This window comes from Neoarius graeffei, chromosome 22 (assembly GCF_027579695.1).
Source record: "Neoarius graeffei isolate fNeoGra1 chromosome 22, fNeoGra1.pri, whole genome shotgun sequence".
NCBI lineage: Eukaryota > Metazoa > Chordata > Actinopteri > Siluriformes > Ariidae > Neoarius > Neoarius graeffei.
This window is the reverse complement of record NC_083590.1, coordinates 20,306,208-20,325,505: the sequence shown is the minus strand read 5'-3', so window position 1 is coordinate 20,325,505 and position 19,298 is coordinate 20,306,208. Positions and strand designations below refer to the sequence as shown.

The 19,298-nt window shown below is 41.5% G+C and overlaps 1 protein-coding gene across 1 annotated transcript in view; it reads left to right on the top strand.

The window, feature by feature from the left end:
• The window catches only part of LOC132870760 (class I histocompatibility antigen, F10 alpha chain-like), a 29,915-nt gene extending 20,286 nt beyond the window's left edge, over positions 1-9,629 (top strand). Inside the window, exons 4-6 of the mRNA XM_060904592.1 lie at positions 5,722-5,994; positions 8,167-8,271; positions 8,535-9,629. Of these exons, the coding sequence (XP_060760575.1) occupies positions 5,722-5,994; positions 8,167-8,271; positions 8,535-8,548 (392 nt within the window). The 3' untranslated portion in view covers positions 8,549-9,629. The remainder of the gene's footprint in view (positions 1-5,721; positions 5,995-8,166; positions 8,272-8,534) is intronic.
• The last annotated feature ends 9,669 nt before the right edge of the window (positions 9,630-19,298 follow it).

Below are 19,298 nucleotides of genomic sequence, written 5' to 3'. Positions count from 1 at the left end.
TTGAGATGCACTAGTATGTTTCACGCCATCGGATTTTTGTACCAGATGCTCTGTTTACTGACTGCGTAGAAACGGCATTGAAAAGTACGCAATATTTTGCACCATTTTTGCTGGCTGATCCAGTAACTATCAACAAATAATCACCTCAGTAGCGCCCCTACAGGATACATTTACCACTTTTAACATGACTGTGTTGGACCGAGGCTGGTTCTAGAGAACTTGAGACAGGGGCTCATTTTAAATGACTACCGTGTAGTTACTGTCCAGAACCGGAAATGAGTCAATGCTCGACAGCGTCTGTTCATTGTACATGTACTGGCTGATTTTAAGTCCTGTTGTCTGTTTTTGACACTGTATGTTCAGAGGTCAGAAAGAATAAAAACACATTTTATGACTGACTATCTTGTATCAATAACAGGTCTAGCTTTGTTGGTAACATTTTGTACAGGTTAAAGTTGGTTCCATGAAACAGAGTATCTTCTTCTTTTGGCTGCTTCTGATTAGGGGTCGCCACAATGGATCTTTCGTCTCCATTGCTCCGTCTTCCGCATCCTTCTCTACCACACCTGCCACTTTCATGTTCTCTCTCACCACATCCATATATCTCCTCTTTGGCCTTCCTCGTTTTCATGTGCCTGGCAGCTCCATCCTCAACATTCTCCTTCCCACATGCTCTGCATCTCTTCTCAGGATGTGCCCATACCATCTCAGTCTCATCTCTCTTAGCTTACCTCCCAAGCTTTCCACATGTGCTGTCCCTCTGATGTGCTCATTCCTTATCCTGTCCAACCTCCCATCGCAAACCTTAACATCCTCAACTCTGCCACCTCCAACTTTGCCTCCTGTCTCTTCATTAAGGGTACTGTCTCCAATCCATACATCACAGCTGCTCTCAGTACTGTCTTATACATCTTACCTTTCACTTTTACTTGGACTTTCCTATCACAAATGACTCCCGAAATTCTTCTCCAACTGCGCCACCCTCTTTCTCACCTCACTATCGCAGCCCCCATTTTCCTGCACAGTTGACCCCAGGTACTTGAATTCACCAACTTTCTTTCTCTCTACTCCTTGCATCTTCACTACACTCTCATCCCCATTCTCACTGATGCACATGTATTCTGTTTTTTGCTACAGCTCACCTTCATTCCTCTTCGTTCCAATGTACTGTATACCTCCATCTCTCCAAACCCAGCTCAACCTCCTTTTTACTTTCACCACATATCACAATATCATCCGCAAATACCATGTTCCATGGTGACTCTTGCCACATTTTGTCCGTCAAGCTATCCATCACTATGGCAAACAAGAAAGGACTCAAAGCAGATCCTTGATGAAGTCCCACCTTCACCTTGAACCATTCAGTCGTTCCAACTGCAGACCTCACTGCTGTTTCACTCTTCTCATACATGTCTTGCACCACTCTAATATACTTCTTATTCACTCCACACTTTCTCATACCATAATTCATCTCTCGGCACTCTATCGTATGCCTTCTCCAGGTCTACAAACACACAATGTAGCTTTCTCTGGCCTTCCCTGTACTTCTCCATTTGACATTCGTAAAGCAAAAATTCCATCCGATGTGCTCTTCCTTGGCATAAACCTGTACTGCTGTTCACAGATTGCTACCTCTCTTCTCAATCTCGCCTCCAATACTTTTTCCCCATAACTTCATGGTGTGGCTCATCATTTTTATCCCTCTGCAATTACTGCAACTCTGTACATCTCCCTTATTCTTGTATATCAGGACTAGCACACTCTCCATTCATTCGGCATTTTCTCATTCTCTAAGATCTTATTAAACAATCTCGTTAGGAACTCCACAGCCGTCTCACCCAAACATCTCCAAGCCTCAGTCGGGATACCATCTAGTCCGGCTGCTTTCCCAGTTTTCATTCTTTTCATGGCGGCCCTCAACTCCTCCTTCCTAACCAACTCTGCTTCCTGATTTGCTGTCTCCTTCTTTGTTCCACCACCATGTCTCCTTGTCTTCCTTCCTCCTTCCCGATGACCACCCTAGCACCTTCCTTGCTGCCTCTCTAACTAGTATAGTAGTACCCCAATCTTCTGGCAGACTTCCATTACCACTCAATGCTTGTCTCATTTCTTCTCTAAACTCCTTCTGATGTTCAACCTTTTTTAGTTTCCACCACTTAATCTATGGCTCCACTATTTCACACTTCCTCTTTTTCACTCTTGGGCTCATCCTGCACACGACCACTCGATGTTGTCTAGCTACACTCTCCCCTGCCATCACTTTATAGTCTCCAATCTCCTTCAGGTTGTTGCCCCTTCTGCAGAGTACGTAGTCCACCTGTGTAGATCTTCCTCCACTCTTAAATGTCACCCTGTGCTGCTCGCTCTTCTCAAAGTATGTATTGACTATTGGCAAAATCAACCACCATTTGCCCTTCCACATTTCTCTCTCTTACACCATATCTGCCCATCACGTCCTCATCTCCTCTGTTTTCCTCGCCAACATCTCCGTTGAAAACTGCTCCTATCAGCACACACTCCTCCGTCGGTATACTTTCTACCACTTCATCCATCATTTCCCAGAAAAACTCTCTCTTCATTCTCACACCCAACCAGTGGGGCATATGCACACACAACATTGATTACCACTCCTTGAATCTCCAACTTCATGCCTATCACTCTGACACACTCTTCACATCAATCACTGTTGACCAACTCTCCCCTCAAAACAATACCAACACCATTTCTCTTTCCATCGACTCCATAATAAAACAACTTGCATTCACCTCCAATGTTCTTGGCCTTGCTTCCCTTCCACCTCGTCTCCTGCACACACACACAATGTCCAACTTCCTTCTTTCCATCATTTCTATCTTAGGGCGGCACGATGGTGTAGTGGTTAGCACGGTCGCTTCACAGCAAGAAGGTTCTGGGTTCGAACCCAGCGGCTGGCGAGGGCCTTTCTGTGTGGAGTTTGCATGTTCTCCCTGTGTCCTCTGGGTGCTCCGGTTTCCCCCACAGTCTAAAGACATGCGGTTAGGTTAATATGGGACGGCCTTGGGCTGAGGTGCCCAGGGGCGCAGATAGGATTTTTTAACTGGGGGGGACTGAACTGTCAGCAAATGATTCCATTTTGTGTGTGTGTGTATGTATGTGTGTGTGTGTGTGTGTGTGTGTGTGTGTGTGTATATATATATATATATATATATATATATATATATATATATATATATATATATATATACACACTACCGTTCAAAAGTATGGGGGCACTTTGAAATGTCCTTATTTTTGAAAGAAAAGCACTGTTCTTTTCAATGAAGATCACTTTAAACTAATCAGAAATACACTCTATACATTGCTAATGTGGTAAATGACTATTCTCGCTGCAAATGTCTGGTTTTTGGTGCAATATCTCCATAGGTGTATAGAGGCCCATTTCCAGCAACTCTCACTCCAGTGTTCTAATGGTACAATGTGTTTGCTCATTGCCTCAGAAGGCTAATGGATGATTAGAAAACCCTTGTACAATCATGTTAGCACAGCTGAAAACAGTTTAGCTCTTTAGAGAAGCTATAAAACTGACCTTCCTTTGAGCAGATTGAGTTTCTGGAGCATCACATTTGTGGGGTCGATTAAATGCTCAAAATGGCCAGAAAAAATGTCTTGACTATATTTTCTATTCATTTTACAACTTATGGTGGTAAATAAAAGTGTGACTTTTCATGGAAAACACAAAATTGTCTGGGTGACCCCAAACTTTTGAACGGTAGTGTGTATACATGTTATTTCACCTCCCTCACTGCCATCACCAGGAACTACCTGCAGGCCAGGACAATGAAAACATTTTAACATAGCCTATGGAAATCCAAAGTTTACACATTATCATCACGCACAGAAATTGCAAAACTAGTTTTAAAACCGCTAAGTTCCAACTGTTAAACATAGCGAGAGGCTGGGCTGTGTGTGTGTGTAAAGTGTAAACCAGTGCATCCTGACTTTCTAACTATGCCTGTGTGTTGCGTGAGTGGCAGTCAGTCAACAACTCTTCGCAAAGTTTCCTTATGAAACAATATGCTCGCTGAAATTATGGCAGGGAACGCCAGATTAAACATTAAAACTGCCTTCTGAGCACTGTATCTACAGGCTACCACCGAAAGAAGGAGGCTACCAGAAAGGCATCTCTACTCCGTATGATTTTACTTTCACTACGACATTACTTTGAACAGACTATCAAAAAATTGCAAGGTGATATGATAAAGTAAGGCACAGTTTACTTACAGTCGTTTTTTTTTTTTTTTTTTTTTTTTTTTTTTTTTTAAAACGATGCAATCGTTTTCTGCCTTTTGGCACCCTTCATCATGCCGTGTTGGGGTCCTGAACTAGGAGGAGCTGTCCCCGATATGCCTGTCAAACTTCTTGTGGGTAACCATAGCAATCAAGCTCGAGCTCGCAACCTGTGCAGTCTGCGCAGTTGCAACTATGTATGTACTGCTGTGCACCTCAATAAACCGAATGGTAATTAGTCTTTTGATTTTTCCGTGAGGTTTGCCTTATGCAAAGAAAGACAGCATAGATGTTTTTTCCTCCCTATAAGTGGGGGGGACCAAACGAGGTGAATTTAAATCTGGGTGGGACGAGTCCCCCCCTCTATCTGCGCCCGTGGAGGTGCCCTCGAGTGAGGCACCTAACTCCCAACTGCTCCCTGGGCGCTGTTAGCATGGCTGCCCACTGCTCTGGGTGTGTGTGTGTGTGTGTGTGCGTGCGCATGTGTGTTCACTGCTTCAGATGGGTTAAATGCAGAGAGGAAATTTCACAAGTGTGTGATGAGTAAAGTTCTTTCTTTTTCTTTTACCTGCTAACTCTCTCGCTCTACCAGTCAATGTTCCCACATTCAGTGTTCCTACCCTCAGTTCTAAGCTCCTTCCATTCCATCTTTCACGCTCTCTCCTAACACGCCTCCCCCCCCCCCCCCCTTCTCCTTCTCCGTTTTGGTGCAACAGTAGCATACTTTCCACTGGCACCCTGTTGACCAACAGTACCGGAGGCGGCCATTGTTAACCCGGGCCCCGACCGATCTGGTATTTCTTTTTTCAATCCACTTATTAGATTTGGCACGGTTTTACACCGGATGCCCTTCCTGACGTGACCCTCTCCATTTATTCGGGCTTGGGACCGGTGCCAAGAGTACACTTCTTACACCCCCAGTGGCTGGATTCCCATGAAACAGAGTATCAGCAACTAATATTCTGACATAATTGGCACAGTGTCAAAATGAATTTGACATGGGGCCAACCAATCAATGAGGCATCTAATTAAATTGTCTATAGCTGTTTTGCAAATCCATAGTAAAAGTAGTGTCATTCTGGTCCAAAAATATACTTTAGACCTCGCTGAAACATGTACATCATGGACATTTTGAAGGCTTTCTGTCTGGAAAATGGACAATTTTGGGTTGCGCGCACATGCTTTCATGCCAGGTTTATATGCCAGGTTTACAGTAATTTCCTTTGGTCCAATTTCACTTTGGTTTCCATTTCCTGCATATGGAGGCTTTGTAATGTAATGCAGCTTTGTAATGTAATGGTAGAATTCAAAATCCATAATCTGAACATCTGGTATGAAAATCTGGTGTACTGACACACGATTCATGAGTGAGTGAAGCGACCCTCTCTCTCGCGCGCGCGCTCTCATTTTATTTATATAAAATCTTATTGTGAGCTGATTATTTTTGTTTTTCAGCTCCAGAGGTCAGGATTTTTGAGAAGCAGAGAGCTGGTTCCACTCTCCTCACGTGTCATGTGACTGGGTTTTACCCCAGAGCAGTGCAGGTGAAGTGGATTGGCACAGATTTACAGCAGAAGGATATTGAGACGAATGATGTTCTGCCTAATGGTGATGGTACATATCAGACCAGAAGGAGTGTGATCAGACCTGAGGAGAACACAGGAAATCAGCACTACAGCTGTGTAGTGTATCACAGCAGCGTCGAGGGAAATATTACAGTCACCTGGGGTATGAAGTTATACGTTTTATCTAAAATGCCATTTAAATAATATTTACATAATTAATTTGATCTTTGTGTTTGGAAATTATCACCTTTATTTTAATCAGTGACTAACAATATGATGTTACATATTTAATACATAATCTAATACAATTTTTTTTTTATCTCTTACAGTGGTGCTTGAAAGTTTGTGAACCCTTTAGAATTTTCTATATTTCAGCATAAATATGACCTAAAACAACGTCAAATTTTCACACAAGTCCTAAAAGTAGATAAAGAGAACCCAGTTAAACAAATGAGACAAAAATATTATACTTGGTCCTTTATTTATTGAGGAAAATGATCCAATATTACACTTCTGTGAGTGGCAAAAGTATGTGAACCTTTGCTTTCAGTATCTGGTGTGACCCCCCCCGTGCAGCAATAACTGCAACTAAACGTTTGCGGTAACTGTTGATCAGTCCTGCACACCGGCTTGGAGGAATTTTAGCCCATTCCTCCGTACAGAACTGCTTCAACTCTGGGATGTTGATGGGTTTTCTCACATGAACTGCCCGCTTCAGGTCCTTCCACAACATTTCGATTGGATTAAGGTCAAGACTTTGACTTGGCCATTCCAAAACATTTTTATTCTACTTTAACCATTCTTTGGTAGAACGACTTGTGTGCTTAGGGTCGTTGTCTTGCTGCATGACCCACCTTCTCTTGAGATTCATTCAGTTCATGGACAGATGTCCTGACATTTTCCTTTAGAATTCGCTGGTATAATTCAGAATTCATTGTTCCATCAATGATGGCAAGCTGTCCTGGCCCAGATGCAGCAAAACAGGCCAAACCATGATACTACCCCCACCATGTTTCACAGATGGGATAAGGTTCTTATGCTGGAATGCAGTGTTTTCCTTTCTCCAAACAAAATGCTTCTTATTTAAACCAAAAAGTTCTATTTTGGTCTTATCCGTCCACAAAACATTTTTCCAATAGCCTTCTGGCTTGTCCACGTGATCTTTAGCAAACTGCAGACGAGCAGCAATGTTCTTTTTGGAGATCAGTGGCTTTCTCCTTGCAACCCTGCCATGCACACCATTGTTGTTCAGTGTTCTCCTGATGGTGGACTCATGAACATTAACATTAGAGAGAGAGGCCTTCAGTTGCTTAGAAGTTACCTTGGGGTCCTTTGTGACCTCACAGACTATTACACGCCTTGCTCTTGGAGTGATCTTTGTTGGTCGACCACTCCTGAGGAGGGTAACAATGGTCTTGAATTTCCTCCATTTGTGCACAATCTGTCTGACTGTGGATTAGTGGAGTCCAAACTCTTTAGAGATGGTTTTGTAACCTTTTCCAGCCTGATGAGCATCAACAATGCTTTTTCTGAAGTCCTCAGAAATCTCCTTTGTTCGTGCCATGATACACTTCCACAAACATGTGTTGTGAAGATCAGACTTTGATAGATCCCTGTTCTTTAAATAAAACAGGGTGCCCACTCACACCTGATTGTCATCCCATTGATTGAAAACACCTGACTCTAATTTCACCTTCAAATTAACTGCTAATCCTAGAGGTTCACATACTTTTGCTACTCTGATATGTAATCATTTTCCTCAATAAATAAATGACCAAGTATAATATTTTTGTCTCATTTGTTTAACTGGGTTCTCTTTATCTACTTTTAGGACTTGTGTGAAAATCTGATGTTTTAGGTTATATTTATGCAGAAATGTAGAAAATTTAAAAAGGGTTCACAGACTTTCAAGCACCACTGTATATGGCCTGGGCTATGATATTCACGATTTATTCTAATACAGCATATGATTTGGGGTAGAATATATAATCCGGGATATGTAATATAAAGATAATATGGTATATACAGTGTTATTACTCTGGATATTACACCTGGCAATTATATAGATATTGGTCTAATCCTGTCCTGGTGTACGATACTTCATATGTTATCTTATTACATCGATAATAAATACTTTGTTCTGTTATTTTAGATGGAGTGTGATGTTAGATGTTGTTCAGTTTATTCTATTATATTCATTGAATAATGTGTTCAGGTAAATTGTACAGTTGTTATATTTGCGTGGGGTTTCTTCCCCCCCAATAACACCTGTAATACAGGAGACCTTTTCTTTCCATGTCTTAGCCTGATCAAATTTATATTCTCTGACTTGTAGGTAAAGAAGAGAAACCCTTCCGGCTTCCTGTTTGGATGACGCTAGGCTTCATTTTCATGGTTGCTGTAGTTGGGCTTGTAATACGATACTTCATTAAAAGTAAAGGTGGGCAGTTGAACCCTAATGATTAACTAATAACTATGATCAGTGTGGAAGGTCAGAGATCAGCGTCTCGTTATTCTCTCTCCTTTTTCAAAGACTGACACTGAATATACAAGTTATAAAGTTATAATAATTACTCACAATCTTCCACAATGAATTATTGTGCACCTTAAAACCTTATCCAGGTCTGAACTCTTGTTACAGTTCAATTCAAGCCGTGTTCAACATAATGAATTTAATGTTTTTTGTGTTGTTGTTCCTCACAGACGCTTTGATTTAAAGTGACGCCTCATGAGAAGATCGAACTGTCTGTCCTCGACCTCAAACTCCTACAGTCCTCAGGTCGAGCTGTTTCTTCTTGGATATTTGCACAAATCTCTTCATTAAGGTCAATCTAATTGAAGGATAAGAATCCGTGTTTTTGTTTGTTTTTTAAGTCCTGCTTTTCTTACAATACCCGAGGCCCAGTCTGCACTACAAATAAGCTTTCTTAAACTATTTTTGTCATGGATACTTTTAAAGCAAATGGTTTATGAAAATAGTTGAAACGATCTAGCATTTTCTATTAGAAGAATACAAGCCACCAATTCTGAGATTATTAAACCTAGTTCTAGATTGCAACCAATTTATTCTAAGATGTCTTGTCAAGTAAAATTATCTGCCCATGCAGCAAGCATACTTCACTAGTATTAAATAATTTTCTCCTCAAATTCAGTTTTTTGCAGTGTACACAGGCGTAAAGAATGTATTCATTACCATTCACACAAACATTAATTTTCAAAGTGCTTTATAGTTTTGCACAACTTCAGCAGACTTGAATGAGCCATTTTACAATAACGGATGTATTGGGTTCTCATTTTAAAAATCTCTGGTCGTATTTGATTGTGATCGGAGTAGTGTTTTTTTTTGTTTTTTTTTAAATCTCTGGATATTTTAACTCCGGTTTACAGGAACAACCATCTATTGCTGTTACTTTCATGATCACATACATGTCCTATTAGTTTCACTGTTGCTACTGAATATGTTTTAAGATAAATAACTGAATGATAGAAGCTCTTTAAGGAAGGTGTATATGAAGCATTAGGAAGGTCATATTGCATTGTATTACTGTGCTTGCTATGTCATGTCTTTTTACTGGTCTATGAAGCAAAGCTCACTCCCAGATGAAATATTGTCAGTTATTAATGTTTTTACTTCAGCCATTAGGAGGCAGTAAAGCCTCACTGACTATTCTGATCAAATATTTGACACAGTGAACAGTGTGCTGTCTGTGCTTTGTGATTGATGGTGGGTGTCAGGTTGAGAGATTTTACATCAATCCCTTGTCAGAGGCGGCGACAGGAAGTTTTGGATGGGACGGGGGGGGGGGGGGGGGGGGTGTCACACGCCTTTGGCGCGCCAAATCTAGGGGGGTCCGGAGGCATTTCCCCCCAGCAAATTTGAGTTTTTAACCCTCTAAAACGCTATTTCCCGCATTTTGAGAGGCAAATTTTGGTGGAGTAAAGCTAAGGTTAATGACTGTCCATGTATTTTTTTTTTTTTTTTCCCCCTATATGAAACAGAACCAATGATACTATAACGTTATTATGTCTGCTTAGTATTGTTGAGAGGAGAACACCCTCTTACTATGGGTTTGGTACTTTCTGCTGTGTTTACATGTGAGTAAATACACAACGTTCAAATGTACCTTGCTTAATTGAAGGAACCAAAGTAGCGCATTCTCTCGTCATTGAAGGACAAGAAGGCACCAGCAATAGGGGTCAAGTCCATGGTGTCCACGATATCTTTATGTACATGTAGCAGTGTACAGTTGTTAAGTCGTTGTTCAGTCATCAAAGATCGAAGGTATGTCAACACCCTTTTCAACGTGGAGAAAGCTCTTTCAGATGTTCCGGATGCCACCGGGATGAAGGGACACAGCGGGATTTAATAAGGGAAAACAAAGGCGCGCAGCGGACAGTTTATCCACACCACTCTCTCCTTTTCTTCCTTGGACTCCCATCTTAACTTATTTTAGGGGGCGGTTGTCCCCCTGCCGCCGCCACTGCTTGTGATATGACCCAGAGTAAATCGTCAGATAACAATACAGCTGCAAGAGAGAGATTTAACACCCTTGTTCAACACTAACAGCCTGCACACACTCATAATGGGTTTGTGTGTGTATTGTGGTGTTTGTTTTTTTGTCATGTACATTCATTTTCACATCCCTTTTATCCATTGTCTGTTTCATTTGGTAAACCCTGACACTGTTGTCTTTTTTTCTGTAGGTTTTTTTTTTTCCTTTCTATGAAATGTAAACACTTGTCTTGCAGATTTATTTATTTATTTGCCTAAGTCTGATTAAGTCCAGGAACATCGAGCTAGAGCACTAGTTTTTATTTAGGGTCCAGGCACTGAGTACTAGTTCGCTTAAATGAATGATGATTGGGTATATGTAGCTTAGTTTATTACTCAGGAAAGCCAAATTTATTGGTGGTTTTTTTTTTTTTTTTTCTGGAAATTGTTTTTTTAATTGTTTTGTTTTGAATATGTTCACTTACCTTGACATTTATTTACTATTTTACTTAAGTTTACAAAAAAAAAATTACTAAATTAATAAAAGACACTTTAATCCTTTAAAAAATGATTGTAAAAAGATTTGCCATTTCTGTTTTGTAAAAAATAAATTAATGATTAAAACTTGTAATTTTCTCTATTGTACAGGTTTAATGAGTGCTCTTGACATCAGTCTTTTGGAGGATTTTGTTCCAGTGTAGATTTTGCCATTGGATGGTATGTTTGGGTTGTGGAATTAGTTTCTCCATGTAAACTGGGACAGAAGCATGACGTACAGCAGCAGTAGTAATTTTTCACGCTGTATTGTGTTTTTCAGCAGTGAATGAAACAAAACACAGATCGAGGAACAGAGCTGAAGTTATTTTAGCAAATCAGTGAGCAGTGTGAGCTTCTTTTAGCAGGGTTTGTGAACAAGCGACATCCTGTCAGTCGTTCTTATATAAGGCTGATGGCAGAACGAATGAGTTGAGCTCACACTGATTAAATGATTACGGCAGTGACCTACAGAAACAGCCTTACTAAATATCCTGAGGGCGATGCACTGAAAATCAGTTGACATAATTACTCACAGTGCCACAGTATGAACTGATACACATACACCAGGGGTTATGATAGATTTATGTATTTATTCCCCCAGTGTAAATGTGAATCGAGTGTAGTTATATAAATACATAAGCTGACAGGCACGGCCTGTCTATAACAGACCAATGACTAGGACTGAAAATATACACAAGCCTCAATGTTAATGTGATACTTTCGTATAATGATAATTGCTTAACCATTTATTTATTTCAATATATTGGCACTACTTTGTAATTAATTACCCACACAATGAACAACACTCACTTTAGTATATAAAAATGTCTCATCTCAGGCAACGTTTAATTTTGTTTCTAGCTTTCTTTGCTAATAATTTTTGCATTTTAAAACAAGGTTAAAATTTTACCACAGAATTAGCTAATATGGGGGGGAAATGTTTGATTCGTATCTATATCCATGGTCATGGCACAAGATGACATTAAGACAATTCTAACAATTTAATAAAATTTTAAAATCAATAATTTACTTTCAAACTATAATTTGGTGAACATAATTGCACTTTCAAAGTGATCTCACCAGTCAATATCACAATATAAGTGAGAATAAAGACAAAACAGTTACAACTAAAGATGAGTTTCATGATATTTCGCTCCAACCAAATGATAATCCTCCGTTTTGCCACCAGAGGCCATCATATCCTGAATGCTGGTTTGTTAGCAATGATTGTTTTCAGCTCTTATGGGACTTTGCATGAGGATACACCCTGCTGTATCTCACACGCCTCATGAAGTAGCACTTTTTTAAATGCCAACGGTGGAAAACCTGAAGTTACAGCTTTATCTCTGACTGGTATAAAGCACTGACACTGGACACTCCTTCCAGAAATGTTAACTAAACATCTAAACAGCTCCCTCCTGAAAACTTCATCATATTACCGGTGGCACAGTGGTGTAATGGTTAGCACGGTTGCCTCACAGCAAGAAGGTTCCGGGTTCAAACCCAGCGGCCGGCGAGGGCCTTTCTGTGTGGGGTTTGCATGTTCTCCCCGTGTCTGCGTGGGTTTCCTCCAGGTGCTCCGGTTTCCCCACAAAGACATACAGTTAGGTTGACGTGGGGCAGCCTTGGGCTGAGGTGCCCTTGAGTAAGGTACTGAACCCCTGACTGCTCCCCGGGCCCTTTGGTGTGGCTGCCCACTGCTCTGAGTGTGTGCATGTGTTCACTGCTTCAGATGGGTTAAATGCAGAGGATGAATTTCACTGTGCTTGAAGTGTGTATGTGACGAATAAAGGTTTCTTCTTCTTCATATAAATCCATTTATTAGTCTTAGATTACTTGGAGCATCTACAATGCAAGACCCTGTGATGAGCTGTTACTATAGAAACGATAACATATTAGAAAATCAGATGACTTGCCTTATAGCGAGCACTACAGTTAATGTAGAAAATGAATCATCATCATCATCTGACCAATCAGAACTCAAGAGTGTGGTGATGTAAGAGTTTTAAATCATGATGTTCCAATTTGGCTACCACTTTTTTTTAGCAATTAGGTTTCATCCAAAAAAGAAAAAAAATCCATTGGACCAAAATCTCTAGCATGGAGATTTAAGAAACAACCCCAAATGAAGCTGCTAATTCCTGAAGTAATTTAGAACATTATGGTGCTCAGTCTAAACATGCTGATGAGTGCCGACAGCATCGAGCCTGTAGCCTGCAACACACCAAACCAAAAAAATTTGCGAAGCATAAAGGTCTTCTGAGGTCTCGACGAAGTTTAATCTGTGGAAATCAAGACACAATGCAAACTAGGTATGGGTATGGTCTGATACTCAGTTATGTACCATGTTGTAAATCGAGTCGTACATGAGCTAATAGCCGATAAGGCACATAGCACCAAGTTGGCTATAAGCCATGTACGATGAGATTGAGTGGAATAACTGTTTTATTCTATCCACATTCACTGGATTTTGAAAAACAGAGCATTTTTATTTTTTGCAAATTCGATAAATAAAAGCTTTACACAAAACGTCCGACAAAATCATTTCTGCTGACAATGTAAACAAACTGGTGAAATGATAGTAGCAATTTGTGAAAAATGTTAAAAATATTCTTGAAAAATAAAAAATAGCCTCAACGAGGCCAAAGCTCATACCGGCCAAGACGCTCATAAAATGGTAAATATGACAGCTGGTGCCACCATCTTGACAAATTTTATGTACAACCACCTGGGGAACATTGTGAGTTTGATCAAAATCTGATCAATCTTGTAAGAGGAGTAGCGATTTTTGTAAATTGTGGACAGACGACGACAGACGGACGATGCGTGATTACATAAGCTCATCCGGCCTGGCCTGCAGCTCAGCTCATCTCATCTCATTATCTCTAGCCGCTTTATCCTTCTACAGGGTCGCAGGCAAGCTGGAGCCTATCCCAGCTGACTACGGGCGAAAGGCGGGGTACACCCTGGACAAGTCGCCACGTCATCACAGGGCTGACACATAGACACAGACAACCATTCACACTCACATCTACAGTCAATTTAGAGTCGCCAGTTAACCTAACCTGCATGTCTTTGGACTGTGGGGGAAACCGGAGCACCCGGAGGAAACCCACACGGACACGGGGAGAACATGCAAACTCCACACAAAGGCCCTTGCCGGCCACGGGGGACCTTCTTGCTGTGAGGCGACAGCGCTAACCACTACACCACTGTGCCGCCTGGCCTGCAGATGAGCTAATAAAAATATACATTCTTATTATGAAATACTTCCATTCCATATCTTGTTGCTTTTCAAGGATAGTTTTTATTTCATCCTTGGTTAGTTCAGCAACACGCTCCACCATTTTGTTTTTCTCTACTCATGGTATATGAGCTGATATCTTAGTATTAGAGTAGCCAATCAGAGCGCACGATTGCTCATATCTAGTGAATGTGGATAGAATAAAAAACAAAAAACGTATATACGTACACACACACACACACAATTGTGCAAAAGTCTTTGAAATCCTATTTTACTTCATACAAACTTCATCATTGATTTCTATTTTATGATTTCTACATTATCGAGTCAGTACAAAAACATTTTAGAGTTCCAGACCTTCGTTTCATTTTCCAGCACAAAATTAAATGTTAAAGAAAGAAAAAAAAAAGTTTGTATCTGAGCAGCATATTCCATAAGAGAACATTTTTCAGATTAAAAAAGAAAACATAATGAAGGCTGCTGGGTTTTGGTGCAAAATGAAGAAGCGAGTGTGACAGGCAAAGTGTCCAGAAGAACTGTGGCTGGTTCTGGAAGATGCTCAGTAAAACCTACAGCTCATTTCCGCATAAAACTGCACTCACTGGACCTGAAACTACTGTTTTTTTTTTTTTTAGAGCAAAGGGTCGTCTCACACCAAGTATCGACTTTGTTTCATTTATTATGTCTTACTGATTAATACTTAAAAAAATATGTTGAAACATCTAATTATTTTTTAAGCGGTTTTGTCTCTATAGCATTTCTTTACATGTGCCTAAGACTTCACACACCGATCAACCATAACATTAAAACCCCTGACAAGTGAAGTAGTGAATAACATTCATTATCTCGTGACAATGTCACTTGTCAAGGGGTGGGATACATTAAGCAGCAAGAGAAGAGAACAGTCAGTTCTTGAAGTTGATGTGATGGAAGCAGGAAAAATGGGCAAGCGTGAGGATCTGAGCGACTCTGACAAGGGCCACACTGTGATGGCGAGATGACTGGAGCATCTCCAAAATGGCACATCTTGTGGGGTGTTCCTGGTATGCAGTGGTTAGTACCGAACAAAAGTGGCAGGCTCATGGTGTCAAAGGCTCATTGATACACATGGGACACAAAGGCGAGCCCATATGCAGGGATGTGATTTGGGGCTGGTGAAATTATCTGAAAATTTTAGCCGGGGGTCTGGGGGCCGCAGGCCCCCAGCTGGTCCAGGGCAGCGGCCTGGTGGGGGGACAAGGGGGGAAGCCCCCCGAAGCTCCTGGGTTCTGGGGTTTCCTGACTTAAAAATTGTACTAAAATGCCAAGCAAACACACAAGAAAAAACTTGTCATGATTAACAAATTCAAGCCAATATCATGGTCAACATGCAACTCTGACACACACACTCACTCACTCACTCTCTCGCTCACTCACTCTCGCTCGCTCGCTCACACACTCCCTCACTCACACACACTCTCTCTCTCTCTCACACACCCCAAAGAACCAGCGCGAGCAGGGCCCGCTAGCCCCGCGCCTTGTGACGTAATTCGCCCCGAGGCGAGCCGCGGTTTTTCTCCAACCATTCCGACTTTGTTTGAAAGATGGCAGCCTCGGATTTGCATATTTACGCCTCGATCACGGAGGCTGCCATCTTTCAACTCTTTGTTTGAAGCGAGCTTACGTACAGCTATCTAACAAGCGCGTTCATTGGTTGTTACAGAGCGATGAGCCAATCACGTACCTCGTTTCATCTCATTGCGGTAATTACGTCATTTACGCAATTACGTCATTGAGATGAAACGAGGTACGTGATTGGCTCATCGCTCTGTAACAACCAATGAACGCGCTTGTTAGATAGCTGTACGTAAGCTCGCTTCAAACAAAGAGTTGAAAGATGGCAGCCTCCGTGATCGAGGCGTAAATATGCAAATCCGAGGCTGCCATCTTTCAAACAAAGTCGGAACGAATAGGATACGAATGTGGATGAGGGAAAAATCGGAAAAAAAATTTTCTTCAAGTTTTGAGGTGAAAAAAGCGGAATTCCGCGAATTCGCGGAAAAATCACATCCCTGCCATATGGTACAAACTTGGGAGTTTCTTAAAAAGAGCTTTAATTCATTTAAAAAGCTTTTAATTAATTAAAATACACACCACAAACAATAAAGTCACTAAATTATATCAAATAATCTATTTTATTGAAGACATTCCCTGTGTCCGAAATCACTCACTGCTGAGTTCGCCATTTTGTAGTGCTGTATGAATGATTACGCCCCCTTCTTCTTCTTCTAATTGAGGCTGTTTGATAACGGAAGTTACGGTATCGTACCGCCACCTAAAGGACTGGAGAGTGAGTACGCGCGTCAATACTTATGTTTTTCAAATTAACCAATAAAAACAAACTTAAATGAATGAATAAATAAACAAACCTTTCCGGTTTGCTTAATCTGTAACCTTTTCACCAGCCCTGTATCCCTACCACTGAGCTGTATGTAAACATCTGGAGAGCTCGTAGCCCATTCCTTGCTGGAGGAACGATTGAAGCCATCTGGCCGCCATCTTACCACTCCCATCACGTGTGTTTGTTTTGCGTGTTAAACCGTCGTATCCGATAAAATTTGCCCCAAGAAATGTATCTCCTGACTTTTTAGCGGAGCTCCTGAGCGGAGCACCAGAACTAAGAAAAAATGGTAAACCCATCGAGTCGATTTTTTGTTGTTTGTACGTGTACCACCAGTCACACACGCCGCCTAGTGGCCAGTGTTAGTAATTGCCAGTCACACACGCCGCCTAGTGGCCAGTGTTAGTTATTGCCAGTCACACACGCCGCCTAGTGGCCAGTGTTAGTTATTACCAGTCACACACGCCGCCTAGTGGCCAGTGTTAGTAATTACCAGTCACACACGCCGCCTAGTGGCCAGTGTTAGTAATTGCCAGTCACACACCGCCTAGTGGCCAGTGTTAGTAATTACCAGTCACACACGCCGCCTAGTGGCCAGTGTTAGTAATTGCCAGTCACACGCCGCCTAGTGGCCAGTGTTAGTAATTGCCAGTCATACACACCGCCTAGTGGCCAGTGTTAGTAATTACCAGTCATACACACCGCCTAGTGGCCAGTGTTAGTAATTACCAGTCATACCCCCCCCCCCCCCCTAGTGGCCAGTGTTAGTAATTACCAGTCATACACACCGCCTAGTGGCCAGTGCGAGCCAGTAAAGAAATAAAACAAAAGAGACTGGCTATGATATAAGAAAATTCTACAACCCAGAAACAGATGGGAGCTCCGCTTTTAGGCAGTGCCTAAATCTATATATTATTCCCTTTTATTACCTCCTCATTTTTCTCAACTTTACACTCATTCCTTACACATCTTTATAGCGCTCCCCTTCATTGTTATTTTTCCATTTTCCAGTTCAGTCTCTGATCATTTTTTTTTTTGAACGGCTCTTTTACGACTATAATTATTTTTAAGGAGATTATTTCAGTTTTTCTTTGTACAGGAAATCATATATTGAATGCCATCCAGGAACTAAGCCGTTGACCAGGAAATATGACCAATCCTGATTTAACTCTATCAATACACTTGCATTCAATTTAAACTAAAACCATGTAGTTAAAATAGACAATCATGCCCATTTTGTCAATTTGTGCAAGTGGGTGTGACGTGTAGATTATCTACATTGTCAACTGTGGTTAGCCTTAGGTAAATGAAAATAACTACAGACCAAACTAGACCAATAACATCTCTATTTTTATTTGCATCCATCACTGCCATTTCTGCCGAAGGCTATGGTCCTTTTTCATTTTGGCTCCTGGGGCTAATTTACTCAGTTCATTTTTCTTTTTGAATTTGACCCTTTGAGCTTGAGCTCTCACATGCAATATCCAACACGTCTAGACTTTGGGACATTTTCATCGAAACTCTGACACAGTCACAGTGTTCATCCCAGATATCAAGGTCAGATTTTCAACAAAACAGGACAATGAGACAGATTTTCTGTTTTTTTTTCTTTCGCTCTTGCAAACGATCCTAAAATGCTATAGGGGGTCCACGCAAATGGCACTGTGCACAGACACGTGAAAGTGATCTGTGGGTGGTAAAAGAGAACTGGACTCGCTTGAAGATTCTTGAAGACGTTTCACCTCTCATCCGAAAGACTTCTTCAGTTCTGTCTGACTAATAGGGAGGATCAGGCATTTATCCTTTCATGGATGAAAAGCAAGCCTAAGGTGTCGTTGAGTCATCCTGTTGGTGTGGGTCACTGGGGGCTGGGTGTGAATGGCCTAGAGAGTTGTTGGGGTGATCAATGGATTGTTGGTTCTCTCTGTCCTCCTGTGAGTCACTGAAAACAGCTGGGTTTTGGTGTGCATTCAGTTGTCTGGGAAGTGTGCCAAGGACTGCATTGTAGGTGGCTGATAAATGATGTCTTAAGGCCAATTTATGCTGACAACCCAGTCTTCGCAGATGGCATCGCAGATAGCGTCTGCAAAGCCCCCCCCTTCGCAGACGCTCTGCGCGCACCTCCCAAAAATTGTGATCACCGCAGACAGTGTCGCAGACAAGAGGGTGCTGATTGATCCATTCTACATCCGCTGTACATGCACTTCCGCTTCCTTACTCTCCCGGTTTGTTTTGTTTTCATGACCGCCATTTTTAAAAACACGAGCGAAGCTGGAGCAGCACGAAGAGCGGTTGATCAAGGAAGTGAGGAAGTACGTACATCTATACGACTCCAGTTCTAGTCATTATAAGCATAATTATAAGTAACCGGAAGATAAACACTCCACTAACCACACCCACCAACTACTCCTAGCGATTTCGCGACTTCGCGCCCCCTTGCGTTGTGGTGGTGAATAACATCGCGCACGCCTACACACGCCTATACTCCCCGCTCAACAATAAATTACAACTGTCTGCGAAAAGCTATCTGCGAAAGCCTTGTCGCAAAAGCATGCAGAGGCCCTTAGACCACCACCTCTGTCCAGGTTGACAAAAATGGCTTCTTTAACTTCTCGCTCATACCAACAATCCTCTCTGGCTAAAATGTGTACGTTGCAATCCTGAAATGAGTGTCTTTTGTTGTTAAGATGAAGATAGACAGCAGATCTATTCATCTTCACCACACCAACAGGATGACTCAACGACACCTTAGGATTGCTTTTCATCTATGAGAGGATAAATGCCTGATACTCCCTATTAGTCAGACAGAACTGA